At 42.5% G+C, this 24,710-nt stretch overlaps 3 protein-coding genes across 6 annotated transcripts; 2 read left to right on the top strand and 1 right to left on the bottom strand.

Moving 5' to 3' along the window:
• The first annotated feature begins 412 nt into the window (after positions 1 to 412).
• hgs (hepatocyte growth factor-regulated tyrosine kinase substrate) lies at positions 413 to 9,108 on the top strand. Of its 4 annotated transcripts, none has more exons than XM_079281500.1 (20): positions 413 to 553; positions 2,139 to 2,223; positions 2,355 to 2,430; positions 2,562 to 2,654; positions 3,117 to 3,234; positions 3,583 to 3,635; positions 3,805 to 3,873; positions 4,018 to 4,142; positions 4,889 to 5,000; positions 5,245 to 5,343; positions 5,424 to 5,519; positions 5,634 to 5,672; positions 5,778 to 5,954; positions 6,063 to 6,273; positions 6,386 to 6,558; positions 6,649 to 6,789; positions 6,977 to 7,160; positions 7,271 to 7,407; positions 7,506 to 7,688; positions 7,808 to 9,108. In XM_079281500.1, the coding sequence occupies exons 1-20, from the start codon at positions 517 to 519 to the stop codon at positions 7,898 to 7,900; spliced, it is 2,301 nt and encodes a 766-aa protein (XP_079137626.1). In that variant the 5' UTR covers positions 413 to 516; the 3' UTR covers positions 7,901 to 9,108. The 4 variants fall into 4 exon arrangements, with proteins under 4 accessions (XP_079137626.1, XP_079137625.1, XP_079137624.1 ...); XM_079281499.1 differs by having other exon boundaries at positions 6,060 to 6,273; XM_079281498.1 differs by having other exon boundaries at positions 4,889 to 5,006.
• A 280-nt stretch (positions 9,109 to 9,388) lies between these two features.
• Positions 9,389 to 10,272, bottom strand: LOC306787407 (methyltransferase-like 26 B; the record flags this gene model as incomplete). The annotated part of the gene is given in 5 exon segments (XM_079282527.1): positions 9,389 to 9,460; positions 9,571 to 9,617; positions 9,620 to 9,623; positions 9,741 to 9,900; positions 10,073 to 10,272. Coding segments are annotated over 5 exon segments (483 nt in total).
• Positions 10,273 to 11,049: 777 nt separating this feature from the next.
• Positions 11,050 to 14,407, top strand: mrpl12 (mitochondrial ribosomal protein L12). Its single transcript, XM_079282726.1, has 5 exons — positions 11,050 to 11,236; positions 12,438 to 12,636; positions 12,733 to 12,801; positions 12,993 to 13,130; positions 13,786 to 14,407. The coding sequence occupies exons 1-5, from the start codon at positions 11,178 to 11,180 to the stop codon at positions 13,900 to 13,902; spliced, it is 582 nt and encodes a 193-aa protein (XP_079138852.1). The 5' UTR covers positions 11,050 to 11,177; the 3' UTR covers positions 13,903 to 14,407.
• Positions 14,408 to 24,710: the final 10,303 nt, after the last annotated feature.

Genomic DNA, 24,710 nt, shown 5'->3' with positions numbered 1-24,710 from the left:
ATGTAGTAGAGTAAAAAGTAGGCACCACTATTTTCTTTTGAAATAGTATCTAACTTCACAACTGTATACTGCTCCTGTAAATGTGCTTCCACCTCTGTCTACATTATTATAACATTAATATTAATATTTAACGTTACACCTAGTTGTTCACTACTTGCGTACACAACAGTCCTGTATATTATGTTCCTTGTCCCTGTGTTGTTATTTGTATTTATGTGTCAGTAAAGAGATGCAAAAACAAAACCTTCGTCAAATTCCTTGTTTGTGCATACTTGGCCAATAATGCTGATTCTGTCAAATGTACTTGCCATTGTCTTTGTCAGTCGCTAGAGGGAGAAAAAAACGCGTAATGTTGTTGTTTCTACGCCGGAAGTGGGAAGTAGGAAGTGCCGTACAGCTGTGCTCCGTGGCTAACAGAGAAGCTAACAGGGAAGCTAACCCTCAGCGGTGAAGATATCCGGGATTCGTTCACCAAACAAGACGCCTCGACAGCTACTTTGAGACTTTGAATCTAAGATGGGAAAGGGTGGCGGTACATTTGAGAGGCTTCTGGGTGAGTTATCAGCACATTCCTGAAGTTAGTAGTTTATTCGCCAACTGTGAGTCAAAGTGCGTTTTTTTTTCTTCTTCTTCCAGCGTATTGTTTTGACAGACGCTGGGGCTGTGGCTCTCAGGCCAGCTAATTTTAGCCTGCTAACAATCTCGCAGCTATTGTTCTGAGGCCCAGACGGGCTCACTTAAATCCACCAGCCCGATTAAATACATTTACGATCTCATTTGTCCGTTATTTTCCCTCACAGTCGTATTAAAGCCGCGTTACGTTACCTGTGTGTTATCTCGTGCTATTAGCCAGGCTACACTGATGGTTTCCTTCTTATGTTCATTACCTCACACTCACGATACCATGTTAACGTTAGCTCGTGATTTAACGGTAGTAATAACCTTACTGCACAACATGACTCGGCTGTTTTAAGGGCGCAAGCAGCACAACAATGACATTTGTGAGATTACCTACTTATGACTTATATTGTTGTCCGAAGTTGTTTTTTTTTCAACTCCACAACAGGTTGATTAGCTCCTAAACTAGTCCTTGTTTAGATCCTTGCTATTCAAATACAGCTGGCAAAGGTAACGTAAGGTGGCTAATTAGCTTAGCTTTCACTCGCCCTACCCAGGAAAAAAACAACTTTGAACGTCTATTAATAATTGTTAGACACAATTACGTATTAACACACTTCTTCCTTGTATTTCCGTTGATATTGATGGGTAGATTGGTAGAACTGACACCCAGCTGATAAACAGCTCTGTGTGCATGTTGTACATTATCTTTGTTTGCTGGGTGGTGCTCTGTACTGTGCTGTGTTCATTAGAAACACAGGAATTTAGAAACATCCACCATGTAAGCCTTAAGATCAGGTACAAGGCCCTCATCATGTCCGTGGATAGTGTACGATAGATGTGCATGTTTCCATCTTACCAAAGATGCATTTGGTTGAATTATTACCACAAACCAATTGCCAAACAGTCATGCTTTTTTTTGGTCTGAGCCCAGAGACAAAATCAAATGTCACAACACTTACAGTGGAATCAGTAATGCAGCAATATTTTTGTGAGTCAATGATATTTATATTTGATATATATATATATATATATATATATATATATATATATATATATATATATACATATATACATACATACATACATACATACATACATACATACATACATACATACATACATACACACACACTTGGTTGCCGTTTTATTTTATATATATTAGAAACTGTCGTTAGTATAACACAATGCAAATCAACATCGTCACAAATGACAGCCTCCAAAATGACCAAAAAGCTTATTGAACACCTCTCTAAAACAGTTTAAAGAAACCTGAATACTCTTCATGGAGGAAGGCATTTTTATAGGCATTACATTTATCTAGGTGTACCTAAGACTGTAGATAGGGACGTTTACCCTACTTTATATCTATATATATATATATATATATATATATATATATATATATAGAGAGAGAGATACAAAAACTCGACGAACATGGTTTCCATGAAGCAAGTCTATTCTATTATAATATAATAATACATATGTTATAAAGATTCAACCATCTGTACTAATTTCAGATAAAGCCACCAGTCAGCTGCTGCTGGAGACTGACTGGGAATCCATCTTGCAGATCTGTGATCTCATTCGACAAGGAGACGCACAGTGAGTGATTCTGCCCTCCACACTCATCATGTCATCAGCTGTTGAAGTTGATTATGAGGTTTATTGTTTTTGCTGACTTAATTTATTGCCTTGAGTTTTCTATTTAGCATTATTTGTGTTTGTCCCTGCAGAGCTAAGTATGCTATCGGGGCCATTAAGAAGAAGCTGAATGACAAAAACCCCCACGTGGCCCTCTATGCTCTCGAGGTAACACGCGTGGACAATGTGCAACTGTCTTCTTTCATTCTTTCACTTGTTTTTTTGTGAGAAAAGCTTCTTTGGTGAAATGTGCGTAACATAGTTGGCGTAGTGAGTGATCATGGCGCCTCACCCTTCAGGTCCTGGAGTCGGTGGTGAAGAACTGTGGCCAGACCATCCACGATGAGGTGGCGAGTAAAACAACGATGGAGGAACTAAAGGATTTACTCAAGGTTGCCCTTACTTCATCACCCTGTTCTGTTTAATAGTGCGACTCTGTATTGTGTGAACAAGCAGTGGGGAGTTTGGATGCGGTGTTTTGTTCCACAGACCGGGGGATTTGTCTTATAACGTCAGGCAGCCGGCTGCAGAACAGCGTGAGCTAGCAATGCTTGATTGGCTCTTTGCGTCGTCATGTGACTTTAGCTCCTGTAGCCCTTGCTGGTTTACACTTCCTGATGATGTCATAGCCTTGTGACAAGAGTTGTTTTTTTCAGACCCGAACAAGGGACTTCCCACCTCCTGTACTTGTTACCAAACACCGACGTTGTTTGATTCTGTGTGTGTGTGTGTGTTTGAAAAAGCTGACTTGTACCAATGTTATTTGACAACAAACATCTATATATAAACTCAAGAGGGATTGTTGAGACTTTTTTTTTTATTTCACTGTGTGGTTCTTTTACCACCAAAAACAGACGGAAGCAAATGTCAGAAACAAGATCCTGTACCTGATCCAGGCCTGGGCTCACGCCTTCCGCAACGAGCCCAAATACAAGGTGGTCCAAGACACTTATCAGATCATGAAAGTGGAAGGTGAGCGGACACATGCGGTGGTTTCACTTTGTTTTCTTCCCACCGAGCTTTGCTGAAAGATAAATGTTTCCCAGGTCTGTCGTGGCTACAATTACATTTAAAATGAGCACATTCAGATTTGTATATTCATGCAATCACAATTCCAGCTAATTACTAATTTGTAATGACTGCTTAGGTCATCTGTGATCTCAATCCTGTACGAAGCTGCCATGTCCGTAATTTTTCAAGTGAAAATTCCACCGCAAAGGCTGCGTTGCAAGTTCTACATTTCTAAATCCCACGAGGTCTTGTAACGCACTGCTAGTATCACACCGTATGTTTAACAGGTCTGCTTTTCTTCTCTCGCAGGTCATGTGTTCCCCGAGTTCAAGGAGAGTGATGCGATGTTCGCAGCTGAGAGAGTGAGACATTGAGCGTTTCTTGTTTCGCTGACATAGAGTCAGTGATGTTTGTATAGTTTAGTCTGGTGCTGGTCATTGGCGCTGCTCTATTTAGAAGATGAGATGATTGTGCACAAAGCTGCAGTGACCACGGCTGTAGTGATATGTGACGTCTGTCTGCTTGGTGCAGGCCCCCGACTGGGTTGATGCTGAGGAGTGCCACCGGTGCAGAGTCCAGTTTGGAGTTATGACGAGAAAGGTAGGCTGGCCTTTCCTCAAACTAGGGCGCTTGGAGATTTTATGGTTTTCCTTTTTTCCATTTACAGCCGTACGTGTGTGTGAGTGAGATGTTTATGGCGCATGTAAGGAAGTTGACCTCGATTTGTGTTCTTTGCTCCTCCAGCACCATTGTCGAGCCTGCGGCCAGATTTTCTGCGGCAAGTGTTCGTCTAAGTACTCCACCATCCCGAAGTTTGGCATAGAGAAGGAAGTGCGTGTGTGTGAGCCCTGCTTTGAGCTGCTTAACAAGTGAGTCGCCACATCTCTCTGTCTCAGAGTGTGACGTATGGATGGTGGCTCTGAACGGTGTCTCTACCTAAAGAGCTCTGCTTCATTAGTATGCACTGTATATTATTTTGTTGCTCCAGTTATGCTGTATTTATTTTGGTTGCTGAGCCTAAGTATGCACTGGTTTTGGACTATATTTTGTTCCTGATCACTGTAAACCTTGATAGCTTCTTGGTTTAGTGTCAAATATTTACAAAGATTAAATCCACTGTCTTCTTTGTCCATGCGTGGAATTTCATTTTGTGTGGAAACTTTTCTTTTTTCTTTCACAAGTTCCCCCAAGGAGTGGATTATTTTTAGCCCCGTTTGTTTTTTTTGTTAGCCATTTATAATGCATTCTATCACAATTTAGAATTTGCTGATTTGGTATTTAACACTTAGATGAAACCTGGAAAAATCTTTCAAATCTTTCAATGGTCTATGTATACACCCACTTTAAGCAATGCTGCAAAATACGACCTTTGGCATACAAATGGCTCTATATAGCAACACAAACATTTTAGCTGGCCATAATTTCGTGTTAATGGGATTGATTGATTGCACTGTTCAACCTTCGGACTATAGAGCTCAACATTCCTCGGCTCGGGTGTGTGTGTTTGCAGCATTGACAGAGGAATGTGTTTTCTTCTCAGTGCCTCCGGCAGAATGCTCTCCTCTAACTGACACTGTTTTTATTCCTCCCTCCCTGATCCTCTTTTCTTTTCCAGCCACCCCTCCCTCTCTCCTCCACTCAGGAAAGCTGAAGGGAAAGCCCCCACCCCAGGCCCCGCAGAGCTGCCTCCCGAGTACCTGACCAGCCCGCTGTCTCAACAATCCCAGGTAGAAGTAAAAAATGAGATGGCTTAGTCGATGGTGTAACCGGTTACAGTTGAAATGCATTTTGTTGAGGATAGGAAGTGGATATCAAAGGACTCCCCCATAGGAAAACAGATCCCCATGGCTTCATCAGGCTCTGTATAAGAATATTTTTTTCACTCATCCAAACATTGTATATTATTCGTATATATCTATTGTAGTTTGTGAGCTGTTTCTGGATCCTACAATTGCTCTGCTCTCTCACCAGGTGCCTCCCAAGAAAGACGAGGCAGCCCTGCAGGAGGAAGAGGAGCTGCAGCTGGCCATTGCCCTTTCCCAAAGCGAGGCCGAGGAGAAGGAGCGCATGGTGGGTTGCACAGCTGACATTTCTGCTTTGTATTTAGACTCTAAAGACACAGTGATGCATGCCTGTATGTGTTCTTACAGAGGCATAAGAACTCCTACTCGATGTATCCCAAAGCTGATCCCACTCCAGTGACTTCCTCCGCTCCACCAGTCAACTCGCTCTACACCTCCCCTGTGGTGAGACCTCTTCTCATGCTGCCTTTCTCTCTCTGGCAAAATTAATTATTTACTCTACAAGTTCTGGAAATATGTTTTTGTCACTGACCGATGTGAACTATACGCTCTCTTCAGAACTCCTCTGCTCCATCAGCTGAAGATGTAGACCCCGAGGTACATGTCGCATCCTTCTCTTCTTCAATACCTGTGTTATAATACACTAGTGGGAATTTGACTTCTTGCTTGTAGTGCTGATGGTAATATGTCACATTATTCCAGCTGGCTCGCTACCTGAACAGAACGTACTGGGAGAAGAAGCAGGAAGAGGCTCGCAAGAGTCCCACCCCCTCAGCTCCGGCCCCCGTGCCATTGGCTGAGCCGCTTCCACCACCACCACCACCAATCAGTCAGCCAGTAGAAAGTCATGTCCCCGTCCAGCCGGTCAGCATAGTGGAGGTATGTTGACGCTCTGTGCTGAGAGCCGATGTTGGTTGTTTTATGTCGAGCAAAACCACAAAATGACTTTCCGTGTTTTGCTTCCCTCTCGTCTCCGTCCTTCAGCAGCAGTACCAGAACGGCGAGTCGGAGGAGAACCACGAGCAGTTTCTGAAGGCTCTGCAGAACTCCGTCACCACCTTCCTCAACCGCATGAAGAGCAACCACATGCGCGGGCGCAGCATCACCAACGACAGCGCTGTGCTCTCACTCTTCCAGTCCATCAACAACATGCACCCGCAGCTGTTGGACATCCTCAACCAGCTAGATGAGAAGCGATGTGAGTGTTAGTATGAGTGTGAGTACGAGATTGAGTGTGTGTGCGCATGTGTACCGATGCATTTCCGAGTGTCCCAGTCCCTGAACTGTCGCGTCACGTATGCCGTCCGCAGTGTACTATGAGGGGCTGCAGGACAAGTTGGCTCAGGTGCGTGACGCTCGGGCCGCCCTCAACGCACTCCGGGACGAACACAGAGAGAAGCTGCGTCGTGCCACAGAGGAAGCGGAGCGACAGAGGCACATCCAGCTGGCGCAGAAACTGGAGATCATGAGGCAGAAGAAACAGGTGAGGAAACAAGGCTCTCCACGGAAAAATGCACGCGTTGACACACTATTCACTACCATGCTCACAAGTGTTTTTGTCTTTGACCTGCAGGAGTACCTGGAGATGCAGAGACAGTTGGCCATCCAGCGTCTCCAGGAGCAGGAGAAGGAGAGGCAGATGCGTCTGGAGCAGCAGAAGCACACGATCCAGATGAGAGCCCAAATGCCTGCTTTCTCTCTGCCCTACGCTCAGGTACGCACCGCGTTTAGGATTAACAAAAGTGATCGAGAGGGTAGCTCCGACTGCAACCCGTTGGCAAGACACACAGGCCTTCCTGTTACATAATGTATTTATTTGGTTTTGACATCTAAATAAAATGGTGATTCGTAACTCTTTGGGATTAAATGTCTGATTTATATATGCATGTGCTGTTACGCAGATGCAATCTTTGCCCCCCAATGTGGCAGGAGGGGTGGTGTACCAGCCCGGTGCTCCACCCAGCTACCCGGGTACCTTCAGCCCTGCTGGTTCTGTGGAGGGTTCGCCTATGCACAACATGTACATGAACCAGCCTGGGCAGACAGCCCCACCACAGTACCAGGCCATGCCCAATGCTGCCCCGGGTGAGAAGGCGTTTTGATAGCTTGACAACTAGAAAACCATCAATACCATGTTTTTCAGTGTATTCCAGTGTGCTGCTGTGTGTGTGACTGATTGTCCTCTCTTCCTCCAGATCCCAACATGGTAAATGCATACATGTACCAGGCTGCAGGCACTAACGGGCAGCCTGCTCCTCCTCCTGGTCAGGCTCCGCCCACAACTAGTCCACCCTATTCCAACTATCAGCCCACACCCACACAGGGCTACCAGGTCTGATTGATTCTCTTTTCACGATTAAAAAAAAACTATAGCCAAAATATTCAAAGAGAAATAATCAGGCCACTCAATGTTGTCCTTGTTCTGTGCAGAATGTGGTCTCTCAGGCCCAGAGTATGCCCCCGATGCCCCAGCCTGCCCCAACCAACGGTATGGGTTACATGGGCTACCAGCCATACCCCATGCAGAACATGATTTCAGCATTGCCAGGACAGGACCCCAATATGCCCCCACAACAGCATTACATGCCAGGCCAGCCGCCCATGTACCAACAGGTCAGCCGCTTTTTACGTCTTCCTTCTACGTTAATGATTTATTCTTGATTTTTAAATTTTAAAGTTAATTCAAACCTCGCTAATTCTCTTATTTTAACCGTTGCCATTTCTCTTGCTAGGTGGCTCCCCCTGGTGGCCCACAGCAGCAGCAGCAGCAGGTCCCTCAGGCTGTGCCCGGCAGTGCAGAGGCACAGCTCATCTCCTTCGATTGAAAGCCTGCATGCTGCAGAGTCTCACGCACTACACCCTCTCTCCTCCTCCACTCTCCGGACTCTCTGCTCTCTAGAAACATACACACACCTCTCCCACCTTGCTGTGATGTTGTGGCAATGTAAGATATTGTGATGATGTTGCATCTCCCCCACTAAAGTATGGGAATGCAGGGTGACGCTGCAAGACAGGGCACCATAACCGTTTCTCCCTCTTTCCAGCTGATATGTATGTAGTGTTTCCTCGTTAAATGAATAACTGAAGGTCAGAAATAGTCAGTGCTATTAAAGTAAAAAAAAGAATAAGAACATATGATCATAATTTAGGACAAAAAAGACAAGACATAACCATCCGTTGTCTCATATTTTTCTAAAGCAAAATCTGCATGTTAAAGTTTCATTATTTTCTGAAATGGAAGTGAATTCGACGTATCCTGTCAGTGTGGGCAGTGATTGAGAGGCATCTTTGCATGCTGTTTAAGAGATTGTGGGCGTGAGGATGAAGGGTGAAGCACAGTGAAGAGGCCTGAAATATGTGGCACTAACTCAAATCTCCATCATGTTCGCAGCTGTGGGCTCCATCTTGTTTTGGCATTCATTTGTTGTGCACTGCTTGGATTAACAAAGGTCTTTTATGTCGTTTCTTAAATAATGAAACTTATTTCAGGGATTGGACATTGTGGGAGGAGTGTTATAAAATTAGCTGGGTGGTTGTTTAATCCTCAATAAATACACTTTCATAATTTAAATAATTTAAATGACACAGCTAGTGACCATAGACAAAGTAACGCTGTACAGTAGCTCTAGCAGCCCGCTTCGCTTCATTAAAATGATTTGTGTTGCAGATAAAAGTACTGCCACATGATAAAAGTGAAAGAAACACAGTACGGGAACCTATTATTAACTGAAAATGACCCCCAGGCACCCCATCCCGTCTGCATTCGGGCGTTACTGGCACAGGTGAGGACATCTACGTAGTAAATAAAGGTGGGAGCTCGTTTCTAAAGTGTACTTGGCTCTCCAGAAATGTGGAAATGCTTGCAGAGCAAACATGTGCCGCATGTATGTATTATGTATCACGCACCCAATCTGTGATTTCTGTAACCCTTCAGTTGCCATCTGTGAACTTCTTTATTCCATCATACTGATCTGTCTGACTTTAAAAGTAATTTTAAAATTATATTTAATAAATATCTGATTCTTATTGTCAACTTGCTTTCACTTGGATTTTTTTTTTTGAGGTATGACAACTTTTATTCATTTTGGCTTCTTCATAGTTTTCTGAAGATGAGGCATTTGTAGTATTCTTCCATCTCGATCTGGAAATGAAAAATGATACTGGTGTGAAAGCATCTTGAAGTTATTCCCAGGTATTGTTACCCGGTGCTGAAGTATGTGACTCACCATCCTCCATGCGCATCCCTGTGTAAAAAAGCATGAAACATGTCAGTTGGACGCATACTGTTGCATTCGGGGGAAATAAACGGCCACTCACAGTCGTCGTAGCTCTGCCTCCAGGTGTTCGTTACAACTCGGTGTGATGGTGCCATTGATGGCATACACCTGGAACATGTTTAAGATTTGGAAATGTGTCAGCTTTTGCACTTCACACTCTCATGATGACGTCATAGTATTTTGAGTGCATAGAAACTTTCTGACTTCTGGTTACGAACCGCATATGTTATCAAAAGGCCATTTTGTCTGAGGGTCTGACCGGCAAGACACCCTAGGGAAATTATTTAAAAAAAATGTTTATGAAACAGGTTCTGGCACAGCCTTCACAAAATATTATCAATTACTTAGCTCATAATCTTAAAAAAAATAAATAAACAAGCAGGCCTACCTGTGCTGTTTGAAATGAGCTGTATTGCAGTAAGTTAATGGCAATAACGTCACAGGAGTTGTGAGAAAGGCCGGCCCATTTCTCCCACGGTTCACTGGCATCCAGGTGGACAGGCTGCAGCACATTCTTTGCATGGGTTGCAGCAATGTATGCCTTAATACTGTAAGTGAGTATGCAGACTTAATCTTACATGTGTATTTCAACATGAAATACATGAATCACTTGCAACTATTTCATATCTATATAACTGAAAAATGCAAAACCACAAAGCTTACTGTCACACACAAATAGCCAGCATAACTATCGGAAGCCTTTATCTGTAAGACACAAACCTGTCCCGAGACTCTTCTTTGATGTCTGATGGCTGCCAGGTAACAAAGGGCATCTTCTGGGCAAAGCGTATGACATGCTGCCCAGTTCCAGAGCCCAGCTCTAAGGCGAACAGTTGCCTGTGGAACTGGTGCTCCAGCACTTCTTCAAGCACTAAACACAGATCCTCCCAGTTCCTCTCTGCCAGTGGAGACAACAGCATGGTCTGGAGGAGAAAAGCAGAGGGACATGTTACCCTATCATCTTGTATGCCAGTCTATGCGTTGTTGTTCTGTCTCAGAGGATTCCTCTTACCTTAACTTGTGCTGGTTGATAGAAACTAGCTGGTAAATGGCATAGTGGTGGAGACTGAACGTGGTGGATGACTGCAACAGCAGATGGGTGCAGAGATTACCTGGTTGAAGAGGATTCCCTCTGTGCTCCTCCCAAGTGTTCAGCACTGACTGGTACAGTACAGGTATGACACACAAACAAACAGAGGGACCGAGATCAATCCATACAATAAGCTTGTCTCTGGATAGCAATGGTAATCAACATGATAACCATCGTCATACTGTGTGGGATCATATTGCATGGTGGTGTATTGCACCTGAGTACCGGTATGTTTACAACCTTGAGTGTTTACTGTCACCTAGTGGTCATAGTGAAAAACTGCAACAATATAATAATATTAAATTATTATGTTGGTTCATACATATATAAACCAACATATATTATTATTATATATTTAATATTATAATAATTTAATAGTATTATATATTATATGTCTGGTACAACAGTATGCGATGCATCAATGCAGGTACTGTTAACATTAGTTAGTAGTATTATCTATAAATACACGTATTGATACCTTACACTTTTTTATAATATAATCTGTATTAAATATCAGTGGTATGCACGGATATTTATTTATACTTTCCCACGTCCCTTATGAGTTCCCGTAGATTTTCCTCCAGTTCACGCAATGCCTTGTGGGTAGGTCAGCAGCAGAGAGGACGCCATGTGCTTGTGAGGCAGAGCGAGTAAAAAGGGGACCCGGCTGTGACAGACTTGGCTTGTTGTATTTTTAAGGCACACCGGGTGAAACGGCTCCCGTTAACGTTAAGCATGTACTGCACCAGACGCTGCCTCCGGACCGCGCTGCAGGTTGCAGCGACCTCACACCGGTACGTAACGTCAGCCCAACAGGCATCGGTCAGTCACGTCAATGGAGGCAACGGTTCACGGGTACATCACGATCTGACTGCCTGCATCTTCAAGGGCAGACAATCGGTGACTGCTGTCGGTTATTCTAGTTGTAAAACATGCCTCTGTTGCTCGTGCGAGCTCAGAAGCTGTATTTAGTCTGCAGTCATGTGACGTTTATGTGAAGTATGTTAGCTAACGTTAGCTTTAGCCAGCAGGAACGTTAGCTGAACACTTGCAGGCTTTAACTGCGGAACCATGACATACAATCTGTATTTAATCATATCAAAACACGTTGTCCTCTCCATTAGTTTGGTGGTAAACATGTACAACTACAATCTGTGTGACATGTTCCTCCATGAAGCGGCGAACATCACCAAGGTCACACTCGTGTGACTGGGAATTCATTCAACTAACTGCACGCTGCATCTGTTCAACTGGCTCGTTGCACTGGTCATTTAACATATAACTTGAGATTATTTGTTAAGGAACCAACCGGGTTCAACTATAAGCCCCCAGATCTGTTGGTACTGATGCCAGGCCAGCACAGCTTTGGTTCTCATCTTGGTGTATATGTAACTTCCCCAACAAAGAGTCATTGGCTATATCTGAGGGATCACAAGCATGTTTTGACTGACCAGCGATCAGTTATCAAAGTAGTGACTTGGTTGGTCAAGTAATCAATGAATTGACATATTGTTTTAGTTCTTATGAATTAATAAATTATTTTTACCTCTTCAACACCCTAAAAAGAATAATCATTTGAACTGGTCTCGGATAAGTGCACTCATGTAGACCGAATTGTTTTTAATAGGGGTCACAAATGTTCATAATGTGCCAGCTGATCACAGGTAGACCGACATGAATACATCATGATCCAGTAACTTAAGCCACATTGTCAACAACTGGTCAGTGGTACATTGTGAATGCATCCACTGAATACATGTTGCAGAATGAGAAACACTGCCTAAACATTCAGTGTGCTGATGCCAGACACGGATTGGAAGTCTGGACCATACGCTGACTGTAAACCTCATATATTTTTGTAAGGCGGAGCACTTTTTTGGTAAATGGTAGTTTCAGTTTCTGCATCGACAAAGTCTTCTGATGACGGATGCACATCTGGATATGCTGCATCTTGAGCTCTGAGGACCTCAGTTAATCCATCTTCTCATTTTCCAGGCAACAGCTTCAGCGGCAAACACCAGCCTGGTGTGCGCTCAGACTTCTGAAGACCAGCCCAGCCAACCACTCAGACGCCATCGCCACCCCTCCTCTCGATGGAGCAGCCAAACTGTATTCCGCCAAAATCCAACAGCTCGTCGGTGACATAGCCAGCCTCACTTTATTAGAGGTGTCGGACCTCAACGAGCTCCTCAAGGTTTGTGTGAAAAGTCCCTGAATCTGAACCGCAGTACGTCTCGTCAGACCGCTGTGGTGCATCTTGAGTGATCTGTTTTTTTTTTTTTTGTTGCAGAAAACTCTGAACATTCAGGATGTTGGAATGATGCCGATGGGGGCGATGGCGTCAGCTGTACCTGTGGCTGTAAGTACAGAAAGTAGACGCGTTGCAATATAACTTCATCTGCTACACCACCAGACACCACAACTTCAAAAAATATTTTTGAGTTTAATCAACACTTCTCTGCCACAGGATATTCATGTTTTTATTTACTCGTTTCTTATCGTTTTCCATGCTCAAATTGAATTTCCCTTTTCTTCTCCGTGTGAAACTAGGCCGCAGAAGAGGACGAAGTACCAGTCAAGAAGGAGCAGACCCACTTCATTGTAAAGTTGACAGAATTAAAGGCAGCTGAAAAAGTAAAACTTATAAAGGAAGTGAAGAACTGCATCCAAGGCCTGAATCTGGTGCAGGTAGGTCTCATCATTAGTGCTTAGTCCTTGGTATTGAGTCACCTAAATGTAGCCAACGCTAAGGAATACTGTCTGCTGATTGACAGCAGGTGGCAGCAAGGTGCCAATAAATGCACATTGTAGAGGACGGCTGCATGTTAGAGACTGTCAACAATGCAGATTTTATATTCTAGGAAACTGAAGCATTTAACATGTTTGTTCCACGTCAAGAGTACACAGTGTGTTAATTTGAGAAACTTTGTTTACAAGGAAACTCCACAGGGTGCCCTTAATATGCTTTTAGACTATACTTGTATTTTCCCAGATAATACAGCTTTGTAGTTCCAAGAGTAAACTCACAATAATATATGACAGCAGGGAAGGTCTGTATAAAGAAAATATAGTGTTAATCACAGATTTTCTTTATTTCTTATGGTGTTTGGTGTAATATCTGTAATATCTATGGAAGTGTCATCGTTAATCTGATAAAGCAGGAATATTTCGACAGCCTCTCTTTCAACACCACAATCAGACTTTCTAATATTGGTCCCTTTTTAGAAATGTATATTATTGGTTTCTGCAACGTGTTGCACGTTGGCTCAGTATCGTAGTTCCTGTTTTCACAGATTGGGTAACACGGCACACGAAATCTTCTTTTCTGTCTTTCCTAAACCAGGCTAAGAAACTAGTGGAGGCTCTTCCTCAGGAAATCCGAGCCAATGTATCAAAAGAAGAGGCAGAGAAACTGAAAGCATCCCTGGAGGCAGCAGGCGGCACCGTCGTGTTGGAGTAGATCTACGTCCCCACCTGTTCTCCACTGTTTTGCTGCTCATGCACTTCATTCTGTTATTTCCTTTTTTAATTTAAAAACATGACAAAGAGGAGCGTCCTGGGAAACAGAGAAATGCCTTCTGACATTAATACTGTCTTAACAGCATCAGATGGGGCAGTACAACTCGGACTGAACTTTCCAGGCACACAGGCTGCACGAATGGCCGCCCAGATGTTTGCGTTTGTTTTTGTCTGCTCGTGTGTCGTTCTGATACTTGTGACAAGTATGGCAGTTGGTGATTTTTTTTTTGTGTGTATGTATAACTTTTTACAGAAAAAAAGATTAAGCAGTAGGGACATGGTTGCCTATGTTGAAGAACACCAGATTCTGTATCTAGTTCAGGATGGCAGGCTGAGTCCTTATTACTAATAGAATTGTTAATAATGTGATCAAAGTTGAAATATCATAAATATTTGCAACATGTTCTTGTGTGTGATTTAATGCAAACTATTGGATATAAAAACTTAATGATGACAATGAAACTGTTCTGTTAAATGTATCATGACGCTCAGACTGAAAAGTTCACTGTGACTAAAGGGTAGATGTGAATATTTTGAACTACGGTAGAGTGCGTCATGCCCTCTGGTTTTTGACCACTAGATGCTTTTAATGATCTCAGACTGTTTGAAACATTTTTTTTTAAACCATAGACTGTAAAGAAGGTTTAAATTCACACATCTATTCCTGTCTGGGATGTTTCTAGTTGTTACCAGACATGTTTATAATATAAAGGGAATCTGCATGTTAACGTTAGTCATTGGGAGTGAAGTGTTTCAGGTGCCGTGCTCGATGAGTGATCACGAGGCGAATTAACTATCAGTCTGTATACCGCTTATTACTCGAACTGATTTACAAAACAGCCGTTCCCTGACCGGGAATCGAACCCGGGCCGCGGCGGTGAGAGCGCCGAATCCTAACCACTAGACCATCAGGGACGATCATGAATCTAACCATACAGCTAACCATCCTGGTCCAGGGCCGGAGGGCAGAACCCAGGCACCACTGGCCTTCTTCCAATGCCCCTAACAGGCACCTCACTCCGCAAGCCCTAACCCTAACCTTGGGGAGCCAGACCCTGACACCACGCCCAGAGCTGGAGCACCCACGGACCCCGTCCACCAGCCAGACCTGCGTACCCACTCTTAAGAAATTTAATTAATTGTTTCCGTGTCTCCAACAGCATTACAAACACATGACTTGAGTCACATAACCTGTGATGAAATGTACAGCATACATAAATAAATCTCACACAAGGGTTGTGAAGGTGTATTGAAGCCAGAGGTCTTTAAAGTTCATATATCAACTGATCACTCCTGTGTGGTCGAGCACCAGGCAATTACACTTTTTAATGCTAGGCTTTCTTTGCCCTCTGGGGGACAGTGTTACACTGACAAACAGTGTGCCTATGTTTACTGTGTATTTGTTGTTGTAGTGATGCAGAATGTTAGCGCATTTGTACCAGATCATTTTTGGTGACCATTGCCTAAAAATTCATATTTAAAAGTTTGTGAAGGCAAGAGGATGTTTCTTGACATTGCACTTGAAATGCTGCGGTTGGTAGTGAGAACAAGACATGATGTGTTCAATAAAACAATCCACCACCACCTTGTAGATTATTTCTTTCTTTACTGAACTTCTGTCAGTCTGAGCACTGTTATGTTGCACATGTTCAGCTGCCTGTCAGGTCTCCTCTCTCTTAAACAGAAATACTTACTGAAGTTGGCCTGTTCAGCATGTACAAGACTGAACAAAAGCTGCCAATTAAGAGCACTTTTATACAATATAACTTTGCTGTCGCGAGGACAATCAGCAGCTTTTTGTTAAACAATCTCCACGTGGAGATGCAGATGTTTGACTCTTAAATTCTGAGAAAAGAGTTGTGAGTCTTGGTTCAGCTGCAGTGTGTGGGTTGGTGGCTTCTTTCATATTGTTCCAGGTGTAATTTTCCAAGTATTGCTCCGTACAATCCATCAAATTCAGCTTTAAAAGACACCTGATATTTTTCCATGCCCCCTCGGTTTACGCATCACCGAGGCCGGTGTTAGAGGAATGGTAGTTGTGACAGCTTTTCCTTTTCATCAGCTCTTCTGTTGCTTATAGTTAATGGACAAGTTATATAACCATGTTGAATCGGTGCAAAAACCTGATCTAGTGGTGAGACAGTTATCATCTGGTTGTGTTGGAGCTCACTGAAGGAGCGGCGTGACGACATATACTGGTAATGACATGTAACGCAGCGCATTCGTCCTTTTCTAGTACGTCCTGCTTTACTTTGTAGGTAAGTGACAGACGCAGGCTTACGTTTGTAGTTTCTGCTTTATCAGGCACTCTATCGCTGATAGATTACAGACACATGCCCACTGGGTTGGGAAGCATCCACTGGGGATGCAGTCAATGATGGTAATGACCCACCCACACACACGCACACACACACACACACACGCACACACACACACACACACACACACACACACACACACACACACACACACACACACACACACACACACACACACACACACACACACACACACACACACACACACACACAGAGAAGCATAGATACCTTCTTTCTCTCTCAATCTTTGTTTATGGAAAAACAGGGGAAAGAGACCTCAAAATGACTGAATTTGAGATTTCCGACTGGAATAAATGTTATTCCAGATGTTGTGGGTACATAAATAAGCACGTGAGGAAAAATTATTTCTAGCTTTGATTTTAACCAGAGAAGATGCTCACTGCGTACATGTGAACAAATATGTTTCGTAGCTTTTTTTGTCCCTTTTGAATCGTTGAAAATCGTCTGAAAACGTTTCAGTCGCTGTGAGGCTCATCAGACAGAGCACATTTCTCTCTCTACACAGAAACATGGCCAGTGCAAATACCAAAGACTAAACACGGTGGAGACATCTGTTCGATGAAAAACGGGCAAAGGACAGGCATTCAATTTCATGGTGTTGCAACAGGAGCATTAACAAGGTTTGTGTTCCACTGATATGGTAAACACTGATGAGATGTTTGCCTCTTAATGGAAAGTCAACACCAAGACATGTTGTGACTCATGTCTCTTACCAGCATGTGACAGGATCACCTGAAAAAAGCCCAGGAATTGAAAATGCGTATTGTAATGCAACTACCTGAATCAGGATATCGGTAATGTGTATTTCAAGAAACATAAATGACTAATCCTGACTGAATGTGTTTGGATCAATAAAATTATAAATTGTCAACCTCAAGATTTCTTTTGCATTTGAAAGTCCAAGTTCATTTTAATAAAGAATGGTCTAGGTCCGCTGAGAAGGTTCTCCTCTTCAACTGTTCTGAAGCCTTTAAAGGAGAACATAACGCTGTTTACTTTAACTGTGACTGTCCTCAACATTCCCCATCCATCAACAAGATGTTTGTAAACTACACTGAGAGTAATTTGGATCCATGTTTAAAACGTTCTGGGTCACATAATCTGTTGTAAAATGAATGAGCATGTAAAAGCAGTGTTGTGTTCTTCCCCTCAGCTCTGGTTTGATAAACCCGTATCCCGCAACATCAGCACATTAGCGTGCACCTGTTAACAAATGAACTGCACTACATCTTCACGTGTGTGTGTGTGTGTGTGTGTGTGTGTGTGTGTGTGTGTGTGTGTGTGTGTGTGTGTGTGAGAGATGCGAGCCAGTGGGACAACAAACACCCCAGTGATTCATATGTTGCCTAAATTGAATTGACTGAAGTGGACATTTGCATGGAGCAACACTGCTTAGCTGCAATACGCCAACAACTAAATGCACTGCAAACACAATACTGTCTGTGCACAGCTGCGACTTTCTGGCAGGTTGGTGTAAAGACACCAGGGGGCCACCACTGCTCTTACTTTTTGGGTGTTAATAGGTCACAATGTAAAGAAGATTATCTCTTTATACACCCATGCAAGCGACTCATGAAGCCAACGTTAGCTTATTTAGCTTGCAAGTTCAAAGATTTTGCTGGCAACAGTCGAGATTCCATTGACAGCCACCGGCTATGAATGAGAAACCTGCTTTTGTCTTAATACAAAGGACTTATGAGTGCTACATTTCCCACCGTTATCATCGTAAACTGCATATTTGGTGCAGTTATGTGGCGCGATAATGGAAAGTTTGACAGACATAGCAACAATAACTTAGTCAATTGAGGTCCCCTCCCACTGTCCATGGAGAACAGGACTGCGCTAGTTTGCCCCCCATTGCCAACCCAATGCTCTTGGTGGCTGGAGAATATCTTTGTTTGCCTTTTTAATATCCATGTCTGCAGTATCTCTACTTATGCAGGACTTCTTCATGGCACCACCTGTACAGTCCATCTGCCACTTTTCCAAAGTCTTTTCGAAGTGCTTCAGAAGACCAAATGTGTGCAACAGAGGAGCCATACATCTGTGTAATTATATGGGAAATAACCAGATCTTAACTCGACAACAGTGATATTACTCTCTCTTGAGGTATTTTGTTGCCTGTTTCTCACTGGGTGGTAGGAAGTGCTGATCTCCTTGGTTTGGAACAATGACAGAGTTGAGAGAATGAGCGATGGTTTCATGTTATGGAAACGTTTGTGGGATGGAGAGTGGGAGCCAAGCCTTTCTCTCTGAGCCTATACGTGCCTCCCTTCTCTGCTCCGGCATTTAGCCATCGTACATACAGCCAGAGCCGTGATCTTCACACAAACATGATGCAAAGCCAAATGGGGAAGATGCCACAAAGACGTTAGACGAGGATCATGGTGGGACCAGAGCATCAAGACCAGAGCGTCAGTCTAATTTCAGCATTTGGTGCGGAACACACACACACAAAAAAAAATTGTGTTTCTGTGTGTTCTCTCGCATTTTCTCTAATTATGAAGCAGAGCTAAGGAGCTCTTTCAATCTGACAACATAATTATAGGAGAAGACAAAACAAGAGGCTGCTGCGACTGCTAATGATAATGATGAAGATTTTTAGAAAGCCAGCAGGTCCTGCTCTCAGTGAAAATTAAACAGATCACAGGAGAGCAAACCATTCATCTGGAACAGCAGAGATGTTTGTTAGAATTACCCAAAGTCTCATGCTGACAAAGGATATTATCCCACCGTGGTTCTGTCATCCAGCCGCTTGACATGTCAGACTCCTGAGTCCAAAATAACAGCAACAGTGATGGAGACAAATGGACCAAGGCCCATTTTCCCTGTCAGAGCAATTTAGTGTGTGCTTTAATTTCAGCCTATTTGGTGCAGCAGGAAGTGAAGTTACAAAACAAAACTAATGACTGAACTGTGGGGTTTGCATTTATCTCAAGGCTTAATAACATCAGTGGACGTACAGAAGCTATTAGTGGACCAAGGTAATCATATTGCCTTTCATCCCAATATAGAAACTCAGTCCTTGACACTGAACCCTGGCTGTCCTATAATAAAGGCATGACTACAACAACGGAGAGTGAAAGGTGGGAAATAATTAAAAAATACTCTTAATTCTAATGATGTAATCCACTTCTTATGCCCTGTGCCCTAAATTTTACTTTAAATGAAGTGGAAGTTTGTGATAAACAGAAAAGTTCACTCGTGCAGATCTGCAGCTATTCTGAAGGAGGAAGTTCATCCTCATGCTTGTCATTCTTTTGTTGTTTATCCTCGGGGGATGCCGTTACGTGAAGATTCACATTAAAGTTATACAACAAATCACAACAATTCCTTCATCTGTCCTTAAAAGGCAGTACGCATGTGAATTACTTGAAAATCAGAATGTGCATTTCTGTAGTGCTATACAATGGAGATACATTTTCAAGTTTTGGTTGGATTTACTGAAATAAAACTGCTGCTGCTGCATCACACAAAAGTGTTAACAATGATTGCAGTGAACTGATTAATGGCCGACTACTTTACAGTCTTATGCATGAATGACTTGCACATGTTTCACACTGGCATCCGGCTCGTATTGCCATAAGAACGACATGGAGGCCGATGATTTTCACTGGTGGAATGTAACTAATTACATGTACTTCAGTTTTTCTTTGAGGAACTTGTATTTTACTGGATTATTTTCATTTTATGCTACTCTATATTTCTACTCCTTTACATTTACTTGACAGCTTCAGATATAATTTATATATAAACTACAGATTTTCAGACTGATGTGTTTTTACTCCCTTTCAGGCAGCAGTTGTCTCGCTTAATGCCAGTGCAGCACGATAATACATATTTATTTAATACAGGTTTTGTTTATTAAGTCTTAATTGGAAAAGTTTAATTATTATGATTGGAGGTTTTCTTTTTAATAAGAAACACTGGCATCTTTGAGAACATCAACCTGAAATGCAAAAGGCTACACAATTTCATTATTTTCACAATCGTCATTTGCTTAATGCGTGTGTTATGAGTTCTGTTTTCTGGCTGCACAGTTCACGGATAGCGAGGAATATCTACATTATTGCTTCTTCGGCAGTTCTGAATGGACCATGAAGTTCTCAAGTCAGTGCTTTCAACTGCACTTCTATGCTGCAATGATACAAACAACAATATTTCAATGTAAAGTACTGTCTTAAACTGATGCTTTATAAAATCTCATGTAGTTTGTATAGACGATGGGCTTAAAACATACAGAACATGTTCTTGTTGTTTCAGTCCAAATAATATTCTATATGCACAGTTATGTCTCAAACTGAGGCGACAAAACAATCACGTAATATTTGTTTTGCAATCACAAATTACAGTTTATATGATGAATAGAAAAAGGTGAGGTGTAGCTATAGAGTGTTTTTTTCATTCATCACATTTCTTTGGAACATATTTGTTGATGAGCAGCATCTTACTTCCCGATCGTATGTTATTAGTCCAAACACATCTGACATGTTCAGGAAATCTTAGATGGATGACATAGGTTCTGTTTCTTATATTCAATTTGCAGCAACATTATGTCCGTTTTAATGGAGCATGAAACCAGACAACCAAAACAAGTTTCTGTCGCATTTCAGATGGAGACAATACAGAATGAATTTGATCCGAATGGCTTTTATTTTTATGTCTCTGGCTCTCTAAAGTGGCTATAAGTTAAATGAAAACAAATACAACAATGTCCCCCTTCACTACAGCCTTGTTTGTTGTAAACTGGTCTGACATTTAGTCCAAACAGATCTCTAAAATAGTCACTTTTGCGAGCCTCTACCTGCTTTTAATTCACTTTTGTATTTTCCACGATGTGTCTCGGGATACTTCTTTTGCCATTAACACATGTGAAGAGTCAAATACTGTTTTGTGGCCACATTATAAAACAATTGCTTTCATTTCCTGTTCTTGTATGTTTTCCCCTGTGGCCAATTTGACTTGATTTGAAATAAACAGCAGATTTACCTATTGATGCATATTTCCGATGATGGAAAAAAAACACCTGACACTATAGCTCAAATGTTATTTCTGCTTGTTGCTGATGTCTTTAAGCTTCTCATTACAAACCTAATATGCCTCCTCCAATAAACAGCGGAAGAACAGAGTTAGTGGGATATTGTTCTGCTCGCACCTTGGCCTCTGATATCAACGGCATCCTGGGTGAGGCGGATGCGAGTCATTTGCAGAGTCGTGTGTCATCGACATTTTCTGCCTCAACTGTGGCAGGTCAATAGGTTTCAGCACAATGTATTCAGACACACTGAGCTGCAAAGGGCCAACGATTGGGGCTTATTTCAGTGTGGCATTATTCTGCATCCATTAGAGAGTTTGACTTGTTTTCAATTTTCAAAGTACATTTACTCAAGTATAATTTTGAGGTACTTGTACTTCGCTCAATAGTATTATTAGTACACAGTGTATATTATTCATACTTTTTGCTCTACTACATTTGTCGGACAGCTATACTTGGAAGTCACTTCTCAGATTAAACAATTTTACAAGAACAATATATCTATAGTTTCATAAAGTACGATGCATAGGAAATATTAAATCCTTGTCTTTTTTGTTTCTGAGCTTTGACAAAGAAAGCAATGTCTAGTTGGGGCTTCTTGACCGTCTCAGATGGTTGTAAATACATGCAAATAACTGTTGAAGGCCCTAAGAGGTCAAATGAAACAATATTTCACAAAAAAAGCAATCAGAGAAATGTATCAGACACAGGCATAACTTTATTTTTGATTGTTGTAATGGAGTAGCCTATTGTACGTTGTGTAATATGTTTATTTTATTTTGTGTTCATTTGATTTGATTTTTTCTTGTTCATTCATTCACTGAAGTGAACACTTCCAACACAAAATTCCACAGAAAATATAAGCTACTATTTGCATATTTTGTTATATTGAAAAGGAGCAGGGGAGAGGAAACATAAGACATATTTGGCTACAATAACAGCGGTAATTATAAAATAGTCTATCATAGATGGTCTGATGTTCAACCTTTCAATGAGCATGTGCACACATGAAAACGCACACATACGCCCAGTACAGAACATCATAAAATCACTCATTAAGTCCGAAAATGTATACGTTTTCGAAGTAGCTTTGTCCTCTTTTTTTCCCCTCCGATGTGCTTTTCCTATTTCAGACGAATGTAATCTATCACCACTTGAGAGTATATCTCCAAGTAAAACAAATAAAAGATGTTTTATGCATGTTGTAATTGGGCTGACTTACTGCTATGTTTGGTTTACCGCATTCATTTTGATAGTTCGACTAATGAGATCCACTTTGCACCCAAATGTGTCCAAAAAAGGTGAAGGAATGTGTGCACGTCTCCCACCGAGGGGGCTCTTGACGACAGTGATTCAGACACAGGAGTGGCTGGAATGGAGGCGACGATTGCCTCTGCAGCTGAACATCAGCCACTCTCATCGCTGGGGTTGTTTGTATTTTATGTCCTGTGGTTCTCGGTTGAAAATGTCTCTCGGGGGAAAGAATGGAGGAGGTAAATGATCCAGAGAAATGACAGAGCGATACGACAGGGCCTGAATGGGAAAAGTGCTGGTGCTTATCAGCTGCAGCCAGGGGAACATGATTATAACCGACTCACAGACTAACAAGGTGGCGGTTTAAACACTGCAACCCGCCGCCATGGTCCTGTCTGCATGCAGCGTCTAACACAGCGACGGAGCCCCCGGTAAAAACATTGTCATCACATAATGGGCCCATTAAACCCACTCAACAGAGGACAACAAGCCTCTTGAATCTCTATTTGATTAATTATCCCTGCTGAGATTCAGAACAGCTTCATGAGTGAAAATGTCAGAGACATAAACAAGAGAGTTCGAGTGTGTATGTAAGTGTGTGTGTGAGTGTCTTTTATCCCTCAGTTGACTGCACAAGGTTGTGAGAAAAGGTAGCTGGATATTAACTCTTGGCGGCCTCTGCTCAGTTTCCAGTGCTGGATAATGATTCCCAGCAGGCACCGCAAGACTTCTACAGTTAGTGTGGTTGCAAGCAGAGTTCCAGCTCTCACCTTTTCGCTGCATGCAGCACACGTGCATGTGTGGGCAGGCAGGCAGCGGAAATGTTTCCTCAAGCATCTGCTAACGTGCAGATGGATCAGCATTGTACGAACACGGCGTAAACTGTGCTGCTGTTCATTCTCAATGACATTTTCCATCTCCACATGCTATTTGTAATTAAAGTAATTTCCTTCCAGAATTGTTCCATCTGATCGATCACATATTGGAGTCAGAATGACATACCTAGTTAGCAGCACAACTAGTACAGACATGTGTGGTCCCCTCAGGATGAATTGTACCTTTGGTGATCCCTTCATTTTTAATCCAGTGTAACAATCTGTCACGACAACTTTTGTTTCTTATTCCCTGTCCCCGGCCCCTGCTCACTTCCCTCAGGCCACATACTCCCCCCTCACTCCCCACACCTGCCATTCTGAACCATGCACTAGCTGCACCCAGACTCTCTTGCCAGTCCAAGTCACCTGACATCCCCTCTGCACCTACACACCTGTCCACACTTCCCTAATCAGCTCTGCCAGGCCTTCCCCACCTTCCTCCTCACCTGCATCTAATTCACTCATCTAGCCACTCTTCACATTTACAAATCCTCTTCCTCTCAGATTATTTTAGTGTGTTTTTCTGTTACCTGCTTGTTGGATTTACTGCCTGTTTGGACTCTTGATGCCTCTGAATTTGTCTTGTTGCCTTAGCTTGCTGCATTTGGGTCCCATCCAGCATTGTTGGATGGAACTGTTACAAAACCAGCGTTGGTTCAATCAATGTAACACTTTCGTTTATGACCCAAAACCTGCGGAACCAATGCCACACCCATCAGTATCACCTGTACTTTGTGTTCTGTGCTAATTGCCAGTGTTTTTAATGGGCGCCGGGCAGAGTGCTGTCGACCACAACCAGTCGAAAAAGATCAATTACATCTTAGCAGCATCATCTCTTCCAGCACATTCCCTCAGAACCAGTTGGCATGCAGGCTGTTGAATGAAAACAAAGTGGAAGTGTGCAGAATCAAACAGATTATTACAGTAATAATCTCGTCAGGGAGGATGCCGGTGCCATGGCACGAACGGCACTGTTAACACTGGAGCACTGAGGGGAAAACAGCCCAAAGACAATCCTCCTTTTATAACTCAGAATGTAGGAAGATGTTTGAGGGTTTTAAGTGGTTGTAGGATAAGGACCGCAGACATTTTAACTGATGAAATGCAGATGAGGAGCTATCCTTTTAGGTATTCGTGGAGAAACGTACAACGCTGCTCTGAAGTCCCCAAACAACAATTCGGTGGCATGTTGAAGATGGAAATTTACAATGTAGTCTCATCACTGTGTACATGGAGTGTAGGCTAA

This window comes from Melanostigma gelatinosum, assembly GCF_949748355.1.
Source record: "Melanostigma gelatinosum genome assembly, chromosome: 13".
In the NCBI taxonomy this organism is placed as follows: domain Eukaryota; kingdom Metazoa; phylum Chordata; class Actinopteri; order Perciformes; family Zoarcidae; genus Melanostigma; species Melanostigma gelatinosum.
The sequence above is the reverse complement of the archived record's forward strand: the minus strand, read 5'-3'. Positions and strand labels throughout refer to the sequence as shown.

What these genes read in the sequence shown, in the direction of transcription:
- mrpl12 (XM_079282726.1), top strand. Translation starts at nt 11,178, where the DNA reads ATGTACTGCACCAGACGCTGCCTCCGGACCGCGCTGCAGGTTGCAGCG. An exon ending in CGTCAGCTGTACCTGTGGCT is followed by an intron (nt 12,802 to 12,992) that starts GTAAGTACAGAA and finishes GTGTGAAACTAG; the next exon opens with GCCGCAGAAGAGGACGAAGT. An exon ending in AAGGCCTGAATCTGGTGCAG is followed by an intron (nt 13,131 to 13,785) that starts GTAGGTCTCATC and finishes TTCCTAAACCAG; the next exon opens with GCTAAGAAACTAGTGGAGGC.
- hgs (XM_079281497.1), top strand. Translation starts at nt 517, where the DNA reads ATGGGAAAGGGTGGCGGTACATTTGAGAGGCTTCTGG. An exon ending in TTGGAGTTATGACGAGAAAG is followed by an intron (nt 3,874 to 4,017) that starts GTAGGCTGGCCT and finishes TTGCTCCTCCAG; the next exon opens with CACCATTGTCGAGCCTGCGG. An exon ending in CCGAGGAGAAGGAGCGCATG is followed by an intron (nt 5,344 to 5,423) that starts GTGGGTTGCACA and finishes GTGTTCTTACAG; the next exon opens with AGGCATAAGAACTCCTACTC.